We start from the raw sequence: 22,462 nt of genomic DNA, 5'->3' as shown, positions 1-22,462 counted from the left end.
GAGCATGGTGGTCAATGAAGACTGATGAGAAGCCAAGGACAATGGCACTAGGTTTCGATCCTAATACATGAACTGGCTTTGTGGGAGCTTAGCCTGTTTGGACGCTCACCTTTCTGGATGTAGATAGAAGGACCTTGGTCTTCCCGCAGGGCAGGGAATTTGGACTGCTCTTCAGTATCGAGAGGGAGGGGGAATGGAGTGGGGGGAGGAGAAGAGGAGTGGGGATAGGGGGAGGGAAGTGGGGGGAGGGGCAATATTTGGGAGGAGGGGAGGGAAATGGGAAACGAGGAGCAGGTGGAAATTTTAATTAAAAAAGAATAAAAAAAAAAAGATAGTCATCAATCTGATTACAGGGGAAGGCCAGTTTGGGCACCTGGAGAAGAAATTTTTAAGAAGACAAAATAGTTCACAGTATTAAATCTTGTTGTTAATGATACTTAGTGTAGTAAATAAATTCAGTGTGCCCACCTGTGCCAACTAACATCAAGAATTTCAGCATGGGTTCGAGTAGAACCATTAGTTTGGGAAGATGGGAGAGTAAAAAATGACATCCGTATGATGCAATAAAATGGACCTTCAGAGTTCATAAGATGTGGTTTCTAGCCCCACCTTGGAAAGAAGTCTCTTTGTAGCTGTGGGAAATCGGCACTATCTTTTTGGTCATGAAAGTGTCTGAGTTGAAACGCCTCCAAAAGCAGTAATCGGCAATTATCGCTCCTCGCCCAGGCGGTTATGTCGTAGCGAGCACATAAAAAGACAGACATAACAGTCTTATGTAGAGTCATATAATCTTACTATCAACCAACCCAGTGGAGATTTAATTTGTAAATGGAGCCTCAGTCCCGACGTAAAAGATCATAAAAGCTTTACAGCCTCTGTTTTCAGGCTCTGTCCCTAAGCTATCGGGAAGCATCCTCCACAGCTACAGAGAAGATAATGAATTCAGACAGGATCCTCCAAGGGTCTGTTAATGTGGTGTTGAGACCAGTTGGGCATGTAGTGTGTGTGCATACATGTGTGTAGTGTCGTGGCAAGAAGAATTTGTTTCATGCTGGAGAATGAGGGGAAGCTGTAATCACTGTTCATGCTGGATGGTCCCCAGAGTCTCTCCTGAGACACACAAGAGTGATGAACTGGGTTAACCATCCCTGTGCTGGCTGGAGGCAAGAGCTGCTCAGAGCCAAATTTCATCCCTGTGATGGGACACACTTTCTGTACCTGAGGAAACTCAGGTTGCTTTGGAAGTTTCTTCCTCTGTGACAGACAAACAGCTTCGGTGACATTTGTCTAATAACCAATGGATGTGTTCATCTTAGCATTTCAGGGCACTCTATCACTAACAACCATCACGAATGAATGAATGAAAACTTCTGCCTCTCATCTCGACAGGCAGAACATGAGGGGACGAAAAATGGGGCTGCTGTTCATTAAGTGTTCCATTGACAAGAAGACACAGCTCTGGTCTCTCGGCCCTACCCTCCTCCTGTCAGAATCCGAGAGAGGTTATTACACCACTGCATGGTGTGTTTGTTCACGTCACTGGGGATGCGAACCTGGGGCTTTGTGCATGTGAGGCAACCGCTTTATCCCTGAGCCACGTACTTAGATTAATCATCATACCACTTTTGTATTATTGTCTTGTGTGTACGTGTGCATGTGTGCGCACACGTGTGCACGCGCATGTGCGTGTGTGTGTGTGTACATGTGTGTGATATTGGGAATGAACCCAGGGCTTTGTGCATGCTGGGCAAGTGGTAGGCCACTGAGCTCTGCTCTAGCCCGTCGGTGTGTTCACTAGCAGATCTGTGTTGTATGCTGTAGAACCCATTTTGTTTCATTGAGAAATGGGTTGTGTTTAACATGCAGTTGTACTCATTCGTTGCTTTCTGACTGTTCATAAACTATTTGTGTTTGGGGTTGGAAACCAATGGCGTACAGGAAATACGACTTCTGGTTGTGCCATAACCAGAGAACCAGAGGTAAGAAAGCTATACTGGGGGAAATTCAGGGTTTTTTTTTCAATATTTCAATTTTTTATTGGTGTGACTTGAATATATAGAACAAAATCCAGCATTCACCCTTCACCATCCTTATCAATCTATCACAGACCTCCTTTCTAATTTACAACCTTCCGTTCCTTTCATTGCACTCAGAAAGTCCCCTCTGCACCGTGGACACTTAGGCAAATGAGCCCTCCAATTGTCTCCCCTGCCTGCCTTGCCGGGCCAGGCGACTGCTCAGCCCTGAGAGATTTCCTTAGGGAACCGGCCTGCTTTCCCTTAAGAATGTCCCAGGCAAGGTTTGTCTCCCCTCTTTTTGAGAATAATCACTCTTGTCACCCCCATAGCCTCGTTATGGGGAATATTTAGTGCTGCAGCCAGGATGTGGGGTGGGGTGGGGGAGCGATAACTCGGATGCGATAATACTGCTTCCTGCGTCAGTGAACACGGTATTGATTGTAGGCTGTCAACCTTTCTGCATGCTTTGCAGGGTCCCAGAAGGCTAACAGCTGCAGGGAGGGTAATGCATCAGGCCCGGGCACATGTGTTCTGTTAACCAACACGACTCTGAGCTTGCTTGCTTGCTCTTAATGCATCTTGGCTCACTGACTCTCAGATTTCCTTTTTAATCCCCCGAGTCCTTTGAGCAATCCTTTGGTGCTGTTTGGATCTCCATATGTTGAGTTCCCTTCACCCAGCAGCCACTGTTTGTCTTGTGATCTTCCTAAGGGCGAGAGCTCGCACTTGACTTCTGGGTGTGCCGATTCACTCAACAAACATTATTGAGCATCTAGGATGTGCTGAACCTTGCTCTGAGGATCGAGAGTGGACTAAGCAATGTCTCATTCGTATGGAACTTAGGCAGGGAAAGGCCTTTGTGAGGAGGTGACAGTTCTGCTGAGGCCGTTAGTGTATCCACTGGGGACTGGATAATAACTACTTGCTAAGTTAGATTGGAAGCTGGAATTCCTCAGGTCAGCTGCTCCCGGACTAGTTTCAGACAGGCCCCACAGGTGAGCCCAAATGAGGCCACGCATTATTTTCTCGTTGTGTCCCTTACCCCTCAGGACTGTCTGTCCCTTGCCTCTTCTAGTCAGCTTCCCTGGAGCACAGTAAATTCCTTAAATACCCACATGTTGTTTTGCCTGCACGTTCTACCCTGAGGCCTGAAATATTATTTTCTCTTCCCCTGGACGACTCACTCCCATTTGTCTTTTAGGTTTCACCTGAGGAATTGCCTCCTGTGCAGTTCCTCTCTTTGACTGAGGTGGTCCTGTGTGCCCTCCGTACCTGCTCTGCCCAGCAGGGCAGGTGTGGTTCTTTGTAGTTCTAACAGAGACATACGAATACACGTTCACACAGTGCCTCTGTGGGCCAGGCACCCTTCTGTGAGCTTGGAGGGTACCAGATCTTTCAGTTTTGACACTGAATTTACAGAGCACGGTTTATTATTAGGAAGGGCACTGGGGCGCAATGACGTCATTTGGCACGGTCGTTCGGCTTTTCAATGGTAGAGATCTGGTTGCATCTAAGGAGGCAGGCAGAGAGGCTGGTGGGCTTGCCCCCGGAGGTGCTTAGCCAAGACCTTGAGCTGCCACTGTTGCCTGCGAGGTTGTCCCTTCCCGTGTGCTACGGGTTGTATGTAGACAGGGACCAGCCCTACTGCCTTACAGATCAGTCTGCCATGTGTTTGTCAGGCGTTGTTTGATCAGCTATTAAAGACTTAGTGAATGAGTGACTGCTCAGAGTTCCAAAATGTCATTTTTTCTTTGGCCATTGAAGTAGACATCTTCAACTCCAGTGTCTGAGATTCTTGACACCCACAAATTGAGTCCCACAGCATTCTGGCTGTAAGGGCAAATCATGACCCAGCTAAGGCAAGAAAACGCCACATTGATGGCTGGTCCCAGAGGCCTCTGGGTTTTCCTCTTAAGGTTCATTTTGGGAGAAATGCACCTACCTAGAGTGAAAACAATAGCTAGGGGTGTCAGAGATGGTGGCCGTGGGGGACTCTGCCTACCCAAGAATCCCAGGGGTGACTTAGAGGGGCTGGTGACAAGGTGAAGGGCTAGCAGTGGCTATCCTGGCCCCACAAAAATCACTGTCTTCAGTCTCTTAAGTCAGGAGAAGGCAGACGTGATAGGCCCCACTGGGTCTGCCCCAGTAGTTTATCTAGTGTGGCAGATCTGAACTGGGGTGCGGTGGGGATAATCAACATTGGGGTCAGAGCTGGAGGTTGGAGACCCCATGGAGTGTATGGACTTTGCACTTATTCCTCGTCATACACCGGTATTTGCCCACAGTGTGGCCCGTTTCTGAGTCTTCTCATTGGTAAGAACGGATAAGCCAAGGTCTCTACACATCACCCATCACTGTGGAGGAAGAGATGCAGGATCTGGAGGAGGACGGACTTGGATTAGTCTCTGGGCTGTCACACAAGTCTTTGAGTCGCCACGGCAATGTGTTTCTACCCATGAGGGATTGCGGTGATTTTCATAGTCACATGGTGACTGCTCGGTAAATAGAGCTTTTCTTTTCCCCCCATCTATTATGTTTAAATACTTGGATGTGGAGCTTGAGGAATATTTGTAACTGGGACTAGGGGTGTGGTAGTTTAGTGGAGTGCTTGGGTGGCCTGTGTGAGGCTCTAGGTTCAAACCCAAGTAGCAGTTAAAACATTGTTGCTGGATGAGCGAAAGCCAGGAGGGGCGGGTTAGCTCTGGGGAACTGAAAATGCATTTCTAGTAGCACAAGGGGAGTGTTAGCTTGGTATCCTGCTCCCATGCCATACCACGCCCACTTTTGCTTCAGCTTCTCTGTGGCATTCCATCTATTTGAAGTGCTGTATGGTGTTTGGGTGCTGGGTGGCATGCCTCAAAACGCTGCTTAGGTATCAAAGATTCTGAGTAAGCTTTATCTTATCACTTTAATCATTCAGTCCCTCTGTAGTTCCTGTGCGTCCTTCACCCTGCCTTGTCTTATACAAATGCACTGATGATGTGTTCAGAACTCCTACATGCTTGTTACCTCCAGCAGAGGCAGGGTCTCGCCTGTCTCAGTACCTCCATCCTTTTGCCCGAGAGCTGGTTCCTGATTTCCACTCACAAGCTGTCAGGCTACCTCTGATGTTGGTGAACTTAGGCTCATGGTTAGGACTGACTTTCCAATCAATACTTTCTCTTTCTATATAGTGCAGGATGGGGATAAGAACATAGACCAAGCATCCTGGTTTTGTCTTTTGTGTGTAAACGTTGTCGTTTGCTTCCTCTACTGTAACAGTTCAGTAGTCACTCACTACACAGTGTCATTTGTTTCCCCTACTGTAACAGTTCAGTCACTCGTTACATAGTATCGTTTGTTTCCTCCACTATAACAGTTCAGTCACTTGCTACATAGTATCGTTTGTTTCCTCTACTGTAACAGTTCAGTCACTCGCTACATAGTATCGTTTGTTTCCTCCACTATAACAGTTCAGTCACTTGCTACATAGTATCGTTTGTTTCCTCTACTGTAACAGTTCAGTTACTCGCTACATAGTATCGTTTGTTTCCTCTACTGTAACAGTTCAGTCACTCACTACACAGCAGTATATGGGTCAAAGGTGACTCACATTACCCATCACCCATAGGGTTATAGGAGTTGACAGATTCTTCTTGCGAGGTGCCATTGTGGTTGTCCTGACACTGTGGTCATTCCCCCCCCCCCCCCCGTCGTTCTTAAGTCCTAGTGTAACACATTGATCATGGTTATGATATTGGTGTAAACAAATCTGTCCAGATACATTTAGCCACAGAAATACCATTTCTCTCTTTCTCTTTCTTTCTTTCTTTCTTTCTTTCTTTCTTTCTTTCTTTCTTTCTTTCTCTCTCTCTCTCTCTCTCTCTCTCTCTCTCTCTCTCTCTCTCTTTTCCTTTTCCTTCCTTCCTTCCTTCCTTCCTTCCTTCCTTCCTTCCTTCCTTCCTTCCTTCCTTCCTTCCTTCCTTCCTTCCTTCCTTTTTTTTTGAGACAGGATTTTTCTGTGCAACAGTTCTATCTGTCCTGAAACTAGCTCTTATAGACCAGGCTGGCCTCAAACTCACAGAGATGCGCCTGCGTCTGCCTCCCAAGTACTGGGTTTAAAGGCGTGCACCACCACCACCAGGCAATGCATATGTAATTTGTAGAGCCAAGCCTGGCCCGTGAGAAGTGCTGGTTAACGTTAGTTTTGTCTGTATTTGAGCCAGGATTTTAACAGCTCGGTTTCAGTCAGACACACCGAGTTGGAGCCCAAGATCCATCTCTCACTGGTGATCTCCTTGGCTAGGAGGACAATCTGTCATTCTCCATTTGCAAAGTGGGATTTGATGGCGTTGTGTGTGGAGGGAGGAGGCAACAAAGTGAGCATGCAAAGCATTCTCGTAATCTTCCGGGGGCATGGCTGGTGTGGCTGGTCTGCTGTGCTTTAAGCAGCAGAAGAGGAAGGGCAGGAGCCTGGCCTGAAGCTGTTAAGAAACAAGCAAATCCCACTGCCTCTCTATCTGGCACATTGCCCCTTGTTGCCGGCTTACGTCACTCTTATTTCTCGCGACTTTTCTTCCTCCTTTGGATAAGAAATTATGGCTGTCTTAAGCACAGGAAGGCGTGCCTTCCATTTTACTTAATCGATCTGATGCCCTCCAGCCCTAATCTGATGGTGCTTACCTCATCTAGTGTAGGGTCCTTGGAGCCAAAGAAACTGTTCAAAGTAAAGCAGGCTGGTTTTCAGGTCATCTGGGTTGGCTAAGTAAAGCTTACCTGGGGCTCAAGGAGACGAAAAGGAGTCACTGCTCAGTATCTGGCAAAGAGCCAGCAAGTGGTGACAGATGGTGGTTAGTGCCACCTGAGGGCTTGCTCTAGTGACATCCTTTCCTGTGTTTGTCTTTTTGGCAGTTTGTCTGAGACTCCCTTCCATGTGCAAGGAGTAGTCTGGTGGCCCTGTGCTCTAACTCATTCGCACGTCTCTAACCCACCTCCAGATCACAGGCTGCGCTCTGTAGGGAGTTTGTTAGACAGTGTGGGAGCTTGTAGTTGAAGCCCACAGACTTCAGTGAGCCTGTGAGCTTCTTAATGATGATCAGAACCGAAATGTTCATGTATATGTTCTGGGGAGCAATGATGTCTCTATTATGTGCAAACCGTCAAGATATGCTAATGCCTCCAAGGGTATCCATGTCATGCTTGTTCGGTGGTCCTCAACCTTCCTATAGTGCAACCACTTAATACAGTCCCTTATGGTGTGGTGACCCCCAACAATACAATTATTTTCATTGCTACTTCATAACTGTAACTTTGCTACTATTGCGAACCGTATGGAAATATCTGTGTTCTCTGATGGACTTAGTGACCCCTGTGAAAGGGTCATTGTTTGACTCCCAAAGGGGTCCCGACCCATCAGTGGAGAACCACTGTGCCAGCTATTTGGACTTAGTAAGCCCACCTTTGGTGGCTCACAAAGTGACTCAGGAGGTTTGTGCATACAAGTTTCACATACGAACAGTTAATGTAGCTTCTATCAGAAAGAAACACCAGCACAGCAGACCAACATTTCAGGGATGTTTGTCCTTTGGAGGAGGAGAGCATGCTTCTGAAGAAAGGTGACTAAGAAACATGTGTAATGAACAAGAGTACAAAGGAAGGCTAGTGTTTAATTTGCTATAAATGATTTGTACACACCCCACCTGGCATAGTCAGAGGAGGGGGATCCCCAGGAGTTGGGAGCAGGGCAAGAAGATGGCAAACATCTGTGACTTGTCCTTCCTACCTATTAATGTTCTTTAGGAGCTGGAGGAATTTCTCATCAAGGAAATTCTCGCGGATCCACTTTCCTTCCTAGGAACTTTCTTGGTGGCCCTGAAAGATGCCCAAGGTGCAGCTGGCATTGCAGAGAACTTGAGAAACATTAGGAAAGTCACATCATCACCCTAATGTGCGTGGAGAGGCAAAGGCTTGTGTTTTAAGGCTCCTGAAATTGGGATGCATCTTACAAAATCGTTATGACTTAAGTAGATAGTGATTTCCACTCCACAAAGCTGTTAGCATACAGACAACAGCTTAGAAATTGAGTCAACATGATGCTTCTATTTTTTTTTCATCCTCCAAAGCGAACTAAAATATTGGGAGTTCTAACAAATCTAGAAACGGAAGGAGAATTTCTTTTGTAGTGAAAATCTCCCACCTCAAGTTATTTCCTTTCTATCAGATGAAAATGGGGGCAGATGTGTTAAAATAGAGCAACAAATAGAAGCCTAGGTCCCACTTTTTGGACATACCCAAGCACCTTCTACACTTCCTCTCTGAGTGTATAAATGCTTTACTTTTGAACTTGCTAATGGAAATGGCTTTTCATAAGTGGTACACTGCGTCATCACAAGAGAAGAATGAACCAGCCACTGTGATTAATAATGAAAACAAATACTGTCGGTCAGAATTGATGTTTCACGACAGTTAGTTCTTGGAGGAAGCTAAGTGTAAGGAAATGTGACTTGAACACAAGGCTAAGGTGGCAATGATGGTTTGTGTCCCAAGCCCATTCCACCTCCCCCCACAGCCCCCCATGTCATTGTTGTTTGTAAGGAGGGAGCTCTTAAGTCTATTTTTCCAGTTTGGTGAGTTTGAAGTGATCTCAGAGATGTGTGCTTAGGTTTACAAACCAGCATCTTTACGGCTTTTGTTTTAGACACAGTGAGGACTGATAGATGCCTGTTTCTGGAGAAGAGGAGGGGTTGCTCAGGAGGGATACACCCACAAGAACAGGCCAGCCTTTCTTGGGGGGCTGCTGCTGTTATGCCTCACTGTTTCATTTGAGACCTCCTGATACCAAGCAACCGGGGCACAGTCTTGTGAAGTCAATGGGCAAATCCTCTGGCAGAGGTTGAAGGGAAAGAGCCAAGGACCACGGAGGCGGGGATTAGATGGAGCCATTTAAAAGGAAACAAAAATAAAAGCAAGAGTAACAAGCAATGGAAGGGATCTGGTCTCAGCTGGCCTTGCCAAGCAAACTCTGGGAAGCCCTGTGGAGAAAGGATTTTCTGAGTTCCCTAAAGTGTTTGTAGTGCTTTGGCCATTACATTCCCAGGCTGTTTCTATGGCATTTACCAAAAGAGAAAGCAGTGTCATGATGTCCCTTCCCTTCCCATTTGGTACCGCTTTCTCAGCCTCATGAAATAAGTCTCTGGCTTCAATGGGACTGTTTAAAAGGAAATGGGTGGGAAGGCATGGGAGATATATACTGGCTTGGCCTGATTTTTCACAAAGAGAAACTCTCTAAGAGTAAACAGTGTTTATTTTTTGTTGATTTTTTCAAACAAATGGAATTGCTTTTAATTAAAAAAAAACCTTATCTCTTCGCCTTAAATACTACAGACAATCTCATTTTTATCGGAGCAGACACCTAGAAACAAAACACGGAACCCACCAGAGAAAACTGGGCAATGAGTGAATGCATCAGAAATTCAAGTCGACTATGGGAGAATTAGTGCCAGTTGGCAGCTCTCGGTTCTAAACAGAAGTGGCCCGAGCCTACCGAATTGGACAAAAGTTTCTTAGAATTGGGGAGCTGAGAACATTGAACTCCTTTTTAATCCTATTCCAATTGTTTTATGCATAGGGAAATAAAATGCAATGCATCAAATGAAGACCCAAAGAAACATTTAAAAACTCGTTTGACTAGTATTCAGTATGAGACTAAGTAATAGCTTGTCCTCCTAGTTAACCTTGTCCTGGAATATATATAAGTTATTTGTAGCCGCCACTGCTATAATGTTTTCTGAAGGATGCCAAGCTGTATGCAGGATCTTTTTGCTAAAGTCCAGACTGTCCACACTGATCTCGTCTTTTCTTCGCTTGCCCCCGACGCACACTTTTCGGGGTTTGAGGATAGCCCGGGGTTTGCTGTTTTCCCTCGAGGCCTCAAGCGTCACATCACGCTTGGTGTTGCGGTCAAACATCCTGAAGAAGTTGTTGTAGGAGCCGGTCATGATGACACTGCAGGGGAGAGGGGAGACTGAGTATGACAGAGAAGGGTGGCAAGACATCCCCAGAGCATCTTTCAGGAGCCAAGGAGGCTTAGCATGGACATCTCAACTCACAGGGACCAGAGGGCTAAACTGAGAGCACTGACGTCTTTTTGAGTCATTAAAAGTGCCAAGCTCTTTGACTGGGCTTAGGTTGAGATAACCATCAGTATTACTTATTTTTATTCCATAGAGACTTTCTGTTCTTGGGTCACTAATATGGTCCAGTTGTTATGATTCTAGGGTTATTGACTTTCCATTAACGTTAAGGTGTGGTGGTTTGAAAGAAAATGACCCCCAAAGGAGTGGCACTATTAGGAGGTGTGACCTTGTTGGAGTAGGGGTGGTCTTGCTGGAGGAAGTGTGTCACTGTGGAGGTGAGCTTTGAAGTCTCATATATGCTCAAGATTCTGGTAGTCCAGTGTCTCCTTTACTTCCTGGTGCCTTTGGATCAAGATGTAGACTTCCCCAGCACCATGTTTGCCTCCCAGCCATGATGATAATGGACTGAACCTCTGAAACCGTAAGCCACCACTTCAGATAAATGTTTCCCTTTATAAGAGTTGCTATGGCCATGGTGTCTCTTTACAGTACCAGAAACCCCAAGACAGGAGGCCACAATGAGGAGGTGTAAGCAGGAACACCTGGAATCAGCAAACTATTCTCCATGTTTGATACACAATTGTTGTCTTTGAATTTCTGGGCTGTCTGAGCTCAGGGAACTTAGCTTGTCAGTACTGAAGCAGTGACCACCACAGGGTGGCCTCTCTCCTTTTAGGAGCCAGCTCTATAATCTGGTGTTTCAGAAAATGTGTCCAGAAAATGGATGCCATGATCTTACCTGGAAAGACCATAAACAGATTTGACCACCCTAAATCTAAACTTGGAGGAAAGCATTGTTTTTGCAATCTCTCTGTCCTCGGGGATGTCTATGATTGAGTGGGAGAGTAGTGAAGGCCGAAGACCTTCCAGCAACAGGGTACTGAATCTTTACAGCTGGCATTTCAGATAGGTGGCAGGCAGTGGGGAGGTATAGTGCCACCTGTACTCCGTGTGTACCGTCTCATGGTGGCACCCCAAAGAGGCTGACAGATTGTGTTTGGGAAGGAATGCCTGGTGTCATCGGTGTTTTGGTGGAGGAAAAAAAAAACTGGTAAGGGCTGGCTTGCTTTGGGAACTTCATCAACTGCAGATTAATCAAAGGTTGAATTTTGTTTCACTGGCCAAATAAAGGGATGCTATGGTAAAGGGGTATCTGTCTGGGTGATCCAGTGAACTGTCATGGGGATACGGATACAGGGGGCTCAACCTCCACAAGCACAGCTTTCAGTAGCTCATGCAAGGCAGGTTCGGGGGAGATGAAGGTGTGCACACTGACAACGAGTGTGACAAACACAGAATGCATGTGTGCAAGGCCACAGGGTGTAAGTACCTAGCCACATGATTCTGCAGCTTCTGGGACACTGATGTTCACTTCTCTATCAAGATCTAACTTACTTTTAGGCAAGTCAAAAGGAATATGTTTTACCCTTAAATATCTTAACTTTATCTGAACCCTGAACAAAATTCCCAGTTTTGATATGGAAGAACTGATCTCAGGACTCAAAGTCGTAATTACTGCTTGCTAATGTTTGAGGTTGGGCCATCGCACCAATTCTCTGATTCCCCAGCTCTTCGCTTCTTCAACTGGGAAATAGAGATGATGGAAACAACCTTGCTGGATTGTGGCTGGGGTAAGAAGATGTGTGTAAAAATGTCTTGTGCATAGACACCTAGTCGTCATTGGTTATGAATCTATGTTAATGAGGGGCGAAATGGAATAACAACAGTTGTGTGAATTCTATCAACTAACAAAGACTAGTGGTAAAGGAACGGGCTGACTTCTTTCCCTGGGGACTCTGGTTCATATGGTTCAGCCGCTTTGCTCTCTTATCCTGTAATAAACTGGATAGTTGCAACCCGGGTCCTTCGCTACATGTTTACTACATCTCGTACAGTTGAATTCTACAGAAGAAGATTCGGTGGTGGTTTGGGAAGAGGGCAAGATAGTCAGAGACCACGGCACTGACTTGGAGCTGGAATCGCAGAATGGCCTGCTGTGCAAAAGTCCCACGCTATTGAATGCTATGCCACCTTCATCAAGGAGCTAAGTGAGCCCCAGCAGCCTGCATCTAGTTTACAGCTAGTCAGAGAATCATCTGTATTTGTCAGACTGAAAATGAACTATTGGGAGGTGATATGAAGTATTGTAGAAATCAAGGGCCTTAAAACACTAATAAATCACTCTGAAGGAATGTGATAAATGAGATTGGCTCGGATTCTGTTAATGAAGCACTACAGCCTTCAGTCAGGTCTGCTCTAGCAGCTTCCAGGGGATAGGTCTAGTAACCAGAGTTATGCAGGGGAGGATTTCGTGGTGTTTTACCAGGGGTCTTGAGTAGGCATCCGGCCCTAGCTTTCGGGTGCCTTGCATGTCAAAGACACCATTTTCTTGTTGACACTGAACTGTCATCTCCACCAGGTCTGAAATGAACTTGGGGCCTCACCGCATCCTTCTCTTTACAGGCTTGGCCACAGACTCTGGTTCATGGCCCGCATAATGTATCCTGGCCAGGTCTTGGGGTCTGTACTGAACTCCGTTTGGATGCACCCCATTTAGGGCAAATCGTCCAAAGGCTCCTCAAGGAAAGACTCTCAGCCCAAACACAAACGTTTCTTACCTGTCTGACCCATTCCATACACACTCAAATTTATCAAAAATGCAGTCATTTTCGTAGAGGGAGCACAACTTGCTGCGGAGGTAGTCGTGAACCTGAGAGGAAACATCAAGAACATGGCATCAGCATAAGAGGGGCGGAGTCCCGTGAACACTGACGTGGTGACGTGAGCTGTTCAACCCCTCCGTGTGCCCTCTGGCATTGCAGCAGGTGGCTCTGCATTGAATGCAGGCTCAGGGCCCTGTCTCTAGGAGGAAAGCCTGCATCAGTGAGCTTCTCTTACGCCAGTGTGGACTGAGGAAGGTTGCTTGGATAGATAGTGGCATAATGCAGGAACCTGTACGTGGTAGTACTATGTTTTGTTTTATTGTTGTTGGTGCATGCCTGCATGATGTGTGTGTGCAGGCATGTGTACATGTGGCAGGCAGAGGACAGCTTTGTGGAATTAGGTTTCTCTTTTCACTTAGATGTGGGCTCTGGGGATTTGGATTAAGGTCATTAGGTGTTAGAGACTAGTATTCATTTAGGCTTTTGATACACGGCTGCTCATTACAAGTCTGCTCTGGGAAAGAGACCATAGAATGGAATAGAACCATGAGAAGCTTTGGACAGTGCTAAAATCACAGAACATGGAAGTGTGGAGAAGGGCACTGAGAGATGAGGGACATTATTTTTTGTAGGATGAGGACACAAGGTTACATGTGATGAGGTAATACACAGCCTCTGCGGAGAGTGAATGAGTCTGAATGACATCTAGAGGTAAGGCTTTCTGACTTTAGGGAAGAGCATGCATGAAGGGCCACAGGTTCAAGTCCGGGAAGGAGTGTGACAGACCTATGGTGAGTAAGCAGATCCTGAGCAAGGGGAAGAAGGACATCACAGGAAGGGCCACCAAATCTGCATGTTCCAATGAAGGGTAAGAGCAGAAGGCCAAGGGCAAGAGTCTGGCGTTTGCTTCACTGATGATGGCTCAGACTAGGGCAAGGGCAGCTGCTAAAATCTAGTGGGGTCTGAGATCTTCTGATAGGACACAGAGCAACCCTGTGGGGTGGAGCAGAGCAACCCTGTGGGGTGGAGCAGAAAACTGAGTCAAAGAAGGTTCCTGACCTGCTGAAGTCCTCCTGATGAGACAGAGAAAGCCCTTGATTTGAAAACTGAATCCCTTAATGAAAGAGAAACACTGATAACTCAAGCTAAAATGAAGGTAGAGGTGAAAAAATATTCAGACTCTCAATTAGAAAACTCAGGGGAAAGCCTTTTAGATAGAAGATAAAAAAATATCAGATCTCAAAGATTAAGTAGAGGAATTAGATCACACAAACAAAGAACATGAAAGATTAAAATTCACACAGAAAAGGACTATACAGGAACAGTGGGACACTATGAAAAGATCAAATCTTTGAACTATAGGCATAGATGAGAGAGAAGAATCTCACGTTGTTGGCACAGACCAGATCTTAAAGCTTACAGAAGAAAATCTCCCCTAAGGAAAAATATACCCATATAGATACAGGAAACATACAGAACAGCAACAGAAGAAGAGCTCCCCATGCCATAACATAGATAAAACACTAAGTATATAGCACAAAGGAAGAGAATGAAAGTTGCGAGAGAATAAAAACCCCAGAAGTAATATATAAAAGACAATCTATCAGAATAATAGCTGATAGAAACCTGGAAAGTCAGAAGAGCCATGAACTTCAAATTCAAAATGGTAATGGAGGCTAACTTTGATGACTGGACCCAGCCAAAATATCAGCTATAGTTGAGAGAGAGAGATGAAAGCTTCCTATGGTACATACAAACTAAAAGAATTCATGCCCACTAAGCCAGCCCTCTGAGGAATAAGAATAGCCAAATGACTCTAGAGAGAAAATGAAGTATGATTAAGAACACAAACAGCAAAACAAAATACACACACACACACACACAGACTATAATTAACACAACCTTTCAATGATAACTTAAATATTAATGACCCTAATATTTCAATTAAAAGACACTTTGGCTAAATGGATTAGAAAACAGAAGCAATCAATCTTTCTGTCTATAAGAAATGCAACTTTAAAGATATGGAAGTCTACAGAGAAAGGATAGAGAAAAGTATTCCAAATAAATGGAACCAGCAAGCAAGCCAAGCAGGTATTGCTATTCTAATATTATGCCTTCATACAAAAATTAACTGGGCAGAAAAGCAGATAGGCTAACTGCAGATCTTCACCTCACCCTCCTCTCTTCCAAACCCTACCCCAGTCTCATCCCCAGCTCTGTAGCAAATCATCTGCTGCAGCCTGCCCTTCCTCTCAGATCTCCAGAGGATCAAGCAGATCTCTTTCCACCACATCCCCCCTTCCCCAACTCACCCTTTGGTCCCAGGTCACACAACTTTAGGATTCCCTGGGAAGCCATGGGCCACACCTCCCAGGGAAACAGGCTAACTGCAGATCTTCCCTCCTTTCTCTTCTTCTCCAAATGCAATCCCCCAGTCTCAGCCCCAGCTCTGTAGCAGAACACCTGCTGTGGTCTGGTCTCACTTTATGCCCCCATTAAAAGGCGGTAAAGCAGATACTGGTGAAACACCTTGCTTTCTCCTTCCTGTGGACGCCCTTCTAGCCTATTCTTATTACTAAAGGTCAGCTCTTAACACCTAGAAAAACACTGTAGCTAGAACCCCAGTGACTACACCTGGCAGGATCCCAGAAACACTCTATACCAGGTAACACACAGCCTAAGAACACTGTCCTAAGAACCAGAGAAGGCAACATAAATCAAGAAACAAAGTACCCAACAAAGACAGGAACAGAAACTAGCACCTTAGAATTACAGTCATTCCAAACTCAGATGCCTGGATACCAGTGTGAAAACATTACTCCCAGGGCAAAGTCTCCACGAGAACCCTGCAACCCTACTGCAATAGTCCCTAAGAAATCCAACATAGCTGAAGCACAAAATAAAATTAAATATGATAGAGGTCCTTAAAGAGGAAATAAATAAATCCCTTAAGGAAAACTATGAAAACCCAAACAGTGGAAGGAAATGAATAAAAATAGTTCAAGACCTGAAAGTGGAAATAAAATCAAAGGAAACCGAAACCCAAACTGTGGCAAATCTAGAAACAAAAAATCTAGGAACTCAAAGGGGAACCTCAGGGGCAAGCCTCACCAACAGAATACAAGTGGTGGAAGAGAGAACCCCAGGCATTGAAGATAAAAGAAATCGATACCTTGGTCAAAGAAAATGTTAAAGCTAGAAGACTCCAGGCACAGAACATCCAGGGAATCTGGGGCACTGTGAAAAGATCAAATCTGTGAACAACAGGAATAAAGGAAGGAGACAAAAACCAAGGTCAATGTCACAGGAGAGACTTTCAATAAAACTATAGAAGAAAATGTCCCCAATCTAAAGAAGATGCAGATCAAGGTACAGGAAACCAAATAGACTGGACCAAAAAGAAATTCTCTCAGCAGATAATAATCAAGACACTAAGTGTATAGAACAAAGAAAGAAGATGAAAACTTGCAAGGGAAAAAGTAACACATAAAGGCAGACCTATTAGAATGACAGCTGACCTTTCGATGGAGACTCTAAAAGCCAGAAGGACCTGGACAGATGACATTCTACAGATTTGAGACCACAAGGGCAAACCTGGATTACTATACCTAACAGAATTTTTAATCACCATAGATGGAGAAGAACATTCCATGAGAAAAGCAAATTTTAACAGTATCTATCTACATATTCATTGCTCCAGAGAATGTTAGAAGGAAAACTTCAGCCTGAAAAGGTTAAACACACATACACACAAACACACACACACACACACACATAACACACAACATCGCGAATAAATAATCCCAGATCAGCAAACCAAAAGGGGAGCACTACCACAACAAAAATAAACAGTAATCAATGAACACTGCTCATTGATAACAACATCAAAAACATCAATTCCCCAATAAAAAGACCAACAGAATGCATGTAAAAACAGGACTCATCCTGCTGCTGCTGCTGCCAAGAAATACACTTTAACATCAAAGATCACCTTGAGTTAGATAGATATCGTCTCAGGGTAAAAGGATGGAGAATGATATTCAAAGCAAATGGAACTAAGAAACAAGCTGGTGTAAGCACTTTAATATCTGACAAAATAGGCTTCAAGCCAAAACTAATCAGAGTAGATGGGGAAGGACACTACATACTCATCAAAGAAAAAATTCAAGAGGACACCGCAATTCTTTATATTTATGCAGCAAACAATGGCACCTAAGTCATAAAAGAAACACTATTACAGCTTAAATTACACTCAGCCCTCACATGCTGACAGTGGGTGACATCACTGCCTCACTCTTGCCAGTATACAGGTCATGCAAAAAATAAACAGAGAAATGCTGGAGCTAATTTATGCCATAAACCAAATGGATCTAACAGATGTTTATAGAACATTTTACCTAAACACAAAAGAATATACGTCTTTCCAGCACCTCATAGAACTTTCTCTAAAACTGACCACATACTCGGACACAAAGCAAGTCTCAACAGATAAAAAAAAAAAAAGTTGAAATAGTATCTTGCATCCTGCCTACCCACCATGGATTAAATAAAGCTGGATATCAACAACTACAGAAACAACAAAAAGCTTACAGTCTCATGGAATGGAACATCTCACTACATTCAATGAAAAATGGGTCAAGACAGAATTAACAAAGAAATTAAAACTTTTGAGAATTGAGTGAAAATGAAAACACAACATACCAAACTTAAGCGGTACAATGAAGGCAGGTCTCAGAGGCAAGTTCATGGTGCTAAGGACCCACATTAAAAAAACTGGAGTGTGCCAGGCAGTGGTGGCATACATCTTTAATCCCAGCAATTGGGAGGCAGAGGTAGGTGAATCTCTGAGTTTGAGAGCAGCCTGGTCTACAAAGCAAGTTCCAGGACAGTCAGATCAGTTTCACAGAGAAACCTTGTCTCGAAAAATAAAAACAAACAAACAAAAAAAAATCCGAGCGATCTTATACTAACAGTACCTGAAAGTTCTAGAAGAAAGAACCCTCACCCAAAAGGAGTAGATGGCAAGAATTAATCAACTTAAGGAAGAAGTCAATAAAATAGAAACAAATAACCACAGAGCAGGGAGAATATCCAAATTAACAAAACTAGAAATGAAAAGGGGGGCGTACAACAGACACTGAGGAAATCCAGAAAATTAATTATAAGGACATATTTTAAACCTGAACTCCATCAAGTTGGAAAATCTAAAAGAAATGGATACTTTTCTTTTCTTCCTTCCTTCCTTCCTTCCTTCCTTCCTTCCTTCCTTCCTTCCTTCCTTCCTTCTTTTCCTTCCTTTCTTTTTTTATTTCTTGAGACAGGGTTTATCTGTGTAATAGACCTAGCTGTCCAGGAACTAAATTTGTAGACCAGGATTGCCTTGAACTCCATTTGCCTCTGCCTCCCAAGTTCTGGAATTAAAGGTGTAGGCCACCACTGCCTGTTAGATATTTTCTTTTGATACATATCACCTACCAAAATTAAATCAAGATCAGATAAACAATTTAAACAGACCTATTACCCCTAGTGAAATGGAAGCAGTCATTAAAAGTCTCCCAACCAAAGAAGGCCCAGGGCCAGATGGCTTTAGTGCAGAATTCTACCAGACTTTCAAAGAAGAATTAATACCAAACTCTTCAAATTATCCCACAAAATAGAAACATAAGGAACATTGCCAAATTCATTTTATGAGGCCACAGCCACCCTGATACCAAAACCATATAAAGACTCAACAAAGAAAGAGAATTACAGACTGATTTTTCTTATGAACATGGATGCAAATATTTTCAGTAAAATACTTGCAAACTGAATCCAAGAACACATCAAAACGATTATCCACCATGATCAAACAGGCTTCACCCCAGATTTGCAGGAATGGTTCACCAAATAAAAATCAGAAAATGTAACCTACCACATAAACAAACTGAAAGACAAAAACCACATGATCATCTCATTAGATGCAGAAAAGGCCTTTGGCAGAATTCAACACCCCTTCATTCTAAAAGTCTTGGAGAGATTAGGCATACAAGGGAAATACTTTGATATAATAAAGGCAGTTTACAACAAACCCATAGCCAAACACCAACTTAAAGGGAGAGAAACAAAGAATAATTCCACTGAAATCAGAAACAAGACAAAGCTGTCCACTCTCTCCATACCTATTCATATAGTATTTGAAGTCTTACCTAGAGCTACAATACTACTGAAGGAGATCAAGGGGACACAAATTGGAAGAGAACAAGTCAAAGTATCTTTATTTGCAGATGATATGATAGTATACTTATGTGACCCTAAATTTTTCACCATGTAGCTCCTATAGCTGACAAGTTCTTTCAGCAAAGTAGTAGGGTACGAAATTAACTCACAAATCAGTAGCCCTCATATAGACAAATGAGAAAGGGATTGAGAAAGAAACCAGGGAAACAATACCCTTCACAATAGCCTCAAAAAATATAAAACATTTTGGGGTAACTCTACCCAAGCAAGACAAAGACTTGAGACACTGAAAAAAGAAATTAAAAATAGTAGAAGAAAATGAAACATTTTCCCATGCTCATGGATTGATAGGATTAATCAGAAAAAATGGTCATCCTACTAACAGCAATATATAGCTCCAATGCAATCACCATCAAAATTCCAATGCAATTCTTTACAGACCTTGAAAGAACAATTTTCAGCTTCATGTAGAAACACAGAAAGTCCAGGATAGCTAAAAACAACCCTGAATAATAAAAGAACTAGTGGAACTATCACTATCCCCAACCTCAAGTTGTACTACAGAGCTGTAGTGATAAAAACAGCATGATTTAGCACAAAAACAGATATGTTGATCAATGGAATTGAAGACCCAGACATAAATCTATACATAATCTATGGTCACTTGATTTTTTTTTAAATAAAGAAGTCAGAAATGCACACTTGAAAAAAGCATCTTCAAAAAATTGACCTGATCACATTAGATGGCTGTATGTAAAAGAATCCAAATAGATTCATATTTATCACCCTGCACAAAACTCAACTCCAAAATTGATCAGAGACATCAACATAAAACCAGGTACACTGAACGTGATACAAGAGGAAGTGGGGCATGGTTTTCAACTCGTTGGCACAGGAAAAGGTTTTTTGAGCAGAACATTGCTAGCAGAATTAATAAGTATGGTCCCATAAAACTGAGAAGCTTCTGCATGGCAAGGGACACCAACCTTAAGGATGAAGCAGCAGTCTACAAAATGGGAAAAGATTTTACCAACTACACATCTGATCGAGACCTAATATCAAAAATATACAAAGAACTTAAACTTGATATTAAAAAAGAGCCTAATTAAAAATGGGGTACAAATCATCATAGAAAATTCTCAAAAGAGGAAATGCAAATGACTGAGAAACAAAGATATGTTAAAGATCTTTTGTCATCGGGAATATGTAAATCCAAACCACTTTGAGATTTCATCCTACACCTGTCAGAAGGACTAAGACCAATAAAAGAAATGACAGCTTAAGCTGTAGAGCAAGTACAGAAAGGGGAACACTCCTCCATTGCTGATGGGACTTAGAACTTGTATAAACACTATGGAAACCAGTGTGGAGGTTCTTCAGAAGATCAGAATTGATCTACCTCAAGATCCAGCCATACTACTCTTGGGCATATATACCCAAGGATGCCATGTTCATTGATGCTCTATTCATAAAAGCCAAACACTGGAAACTACAAGATACCTCTCAATAGAAGAATGAATAAAGAAAATGTAGCACATTTGCACAATGGAGTATTACTCTGCTGTTAAAAAACGTTAAATTGGCCAGGTGGTGGTGGCGCACGCCTTTAATCCCAGCACTCGGGAGGCAGAGGCAGGCGGATCTCTGTGAGTTCGAGGCCAGCCTGGTCTATAAGAGCTAGTTCCAGGACAGGAACCAAAAAAGCTACGGAGAAACCCTTTCTCGAAAAATTAAAAAAAAAAAACAACGTTAAATCATGAAACTTGTTCGTAGATGGATGGGATTAGAAAAAAAAATTCTGACTGAGGTAACACAGACTCAGAAAGACAAATATACTACGTATTTGCTTATATGTGGATGTTAGCTGTTAAGTCAATGATAAGCAAGCTACAGTTCATAGAACCGAAGGCTAGGTATAGAGTAAGGGACTGGGGGTAGGGATCAACCTTCCTAGGAAAGGGAAATAGAATAGTTATGGGTGGAAGGATGGGTGTGACTGGAATGGGACGACCAAGTAGGGAGGGGGAGGGAAGACAGGAATAAGGGAGGTAGTATGGGGGGAGAGAACTAAAATTAAAGACCATTTGAATGGCATTATGGAAGTCTAATATAGTAGAAGGTGATCTAAAAGGAATCCCCAAATCCCCAAATAATGGAGACAGAGCCCCAACTCGATATCTCTTATCATCAAATGAAACTTCTAATACCAGGGACAGGACACATCTAATTGGGTTGTCGATCAAAGGGATCCCATGAGAAACCCCAAACAACCCAGGCTATTGCCAAGGCTATAGGTTGGTATCCACAAACTGATGGCAAGGCTCTATTGAAGACAACACCTACACAACATTGAACATGGAGTAGTCCAGCGGATGCCCACCTAGAGTGACCACTCTAGGAAGATACCATTCTAGTATGGTTGGTTTCGGTGGTACTCTGTGTGCTACTCTTTCCTTCCTGCTCGTGTCTCTGAAGACACCGCCTTCAGTACTTCAGGATGATGTGGGGTTTTGCTCTCAAGCCCACATGCTCAAATGGAGTGCCCTGTTGCTCATGACTACTGTTCCTGTCTTATTCTCAATTCCTTTGATGTCACACATTCAAATTCAGTTTCTTGCTATCCACATCATCAAAAGCACAGAGTCATTCCTTGAAGCAACTTGAGTACCTCCTTCTCTCTCTCTTTTGAGTACCCCTCTCTTTCCCATTCTTTCTGCCATCATTTTTAGTGACTCAGACACCTGGCTATTAACTACTGGGTCCATCATATTCAATAATTTTCCTTCCCTGCCCCCACTGTCATATGACTACAACAGTATTTAATGAGCAAGTCTACATCTATTGCTACTTCCTTTCTTTTTAGTTCACAGTACCTTGATTCCGTCAGTTCTTGAAGATCATTGACCCAAGCGCTTTGTTCATCCTTAGCTCCTTAGGGTTGGTATCTGTCATGGCAACTTTGCTCATAATGTGCAAGTTCAACAAACCTCTCTCTTTCAATTCTACTCCTTTAAAACTGCACCACTGGGTTAACTCCTTCTGCTGCTTGTGCCAAGCAGGTGAATGTGATTGGAAGACACGATCACATATATTTGTTTTATTTTATCAGAAATAATTTTTTTTTGCGATAAGTTTTCATGCATCCCAGGCTAAGGATGTCTTTGAACTGATTCTCCTGCCTCCACTTCCTGCATGCTGGGATTACAGGTGTGTCCCACCCTGCCCTGTTTATACATTCCTGGGGAATGGACGGAGGGCTTTTTGCATGCTAGGCAAGTACTCTACCAACCAAGTTATATTCCTTGGTTCTAAGGGTTGAATGAACAACATAGACCTCACACTGATCCGTGAGTAACCTTATAGCATCTCCCTCTGTTAAATGAACATTTTAAGTATCTTCTCCTTATTGAACAGATGACCTTGCTCACTTTACTGAGAAAATAGAAGT

The 22,462-nt window shown here is 43.5% G+C and overlaps 1 protein-coding gene across 4 annotated transcripts in view; it reads right to left on the bottom strand.

Moving 5' to 3' along the window:
• Positions 1-9,288: 9,288 nt before the first annotated feature.
• The window catches only part of Ppp2r2b (protein phosphatase 2 regulatory subunit Bbeta), a 401,170-nt gene continuing 387,996 nt past the window's right edge, over positions 9,289-22,462 (bottom strand). For all 4 annotated transcript variants that reach the window (XM_057788682.1, XM_057788684.1, XM_057788683.1 and 1 more), the window contains 2 exons: positions 12,751-12,842; positions 9,289-10,001 (listed from right to left, as the gene is read on the bottom strand). In XM_057788682.1, the coding sequence (XP_057644665.1) occupies positions 9,722-10,001; positions 12,751-12,842 (372 nt within the window). In that variant the 3' untranslated portion in view covers positions 9,289-9,721. The remainder of the gene's footprint in view (positions 10,002-12,750; positions 12,843-22,462) is intronic.

This window comes from Chionomys nivalis, chromosome 14, assembly GCF_950005125.1.
Source record: "Chionomys nivalis chromosome 14, mChiNiv1.1, whole genome shotgun sequence".
Taxonomy (NCBI): Eukaryota; Metazoa; Chordata; class Mammalia; order Rodentia; family Cricetidae; genus Chionomys; species Chionomys nivalis.
Note: the sequence above shows the minus strand (reverse complement) of the source record. Positions and strands in the feature narration are given on the sequence as shown.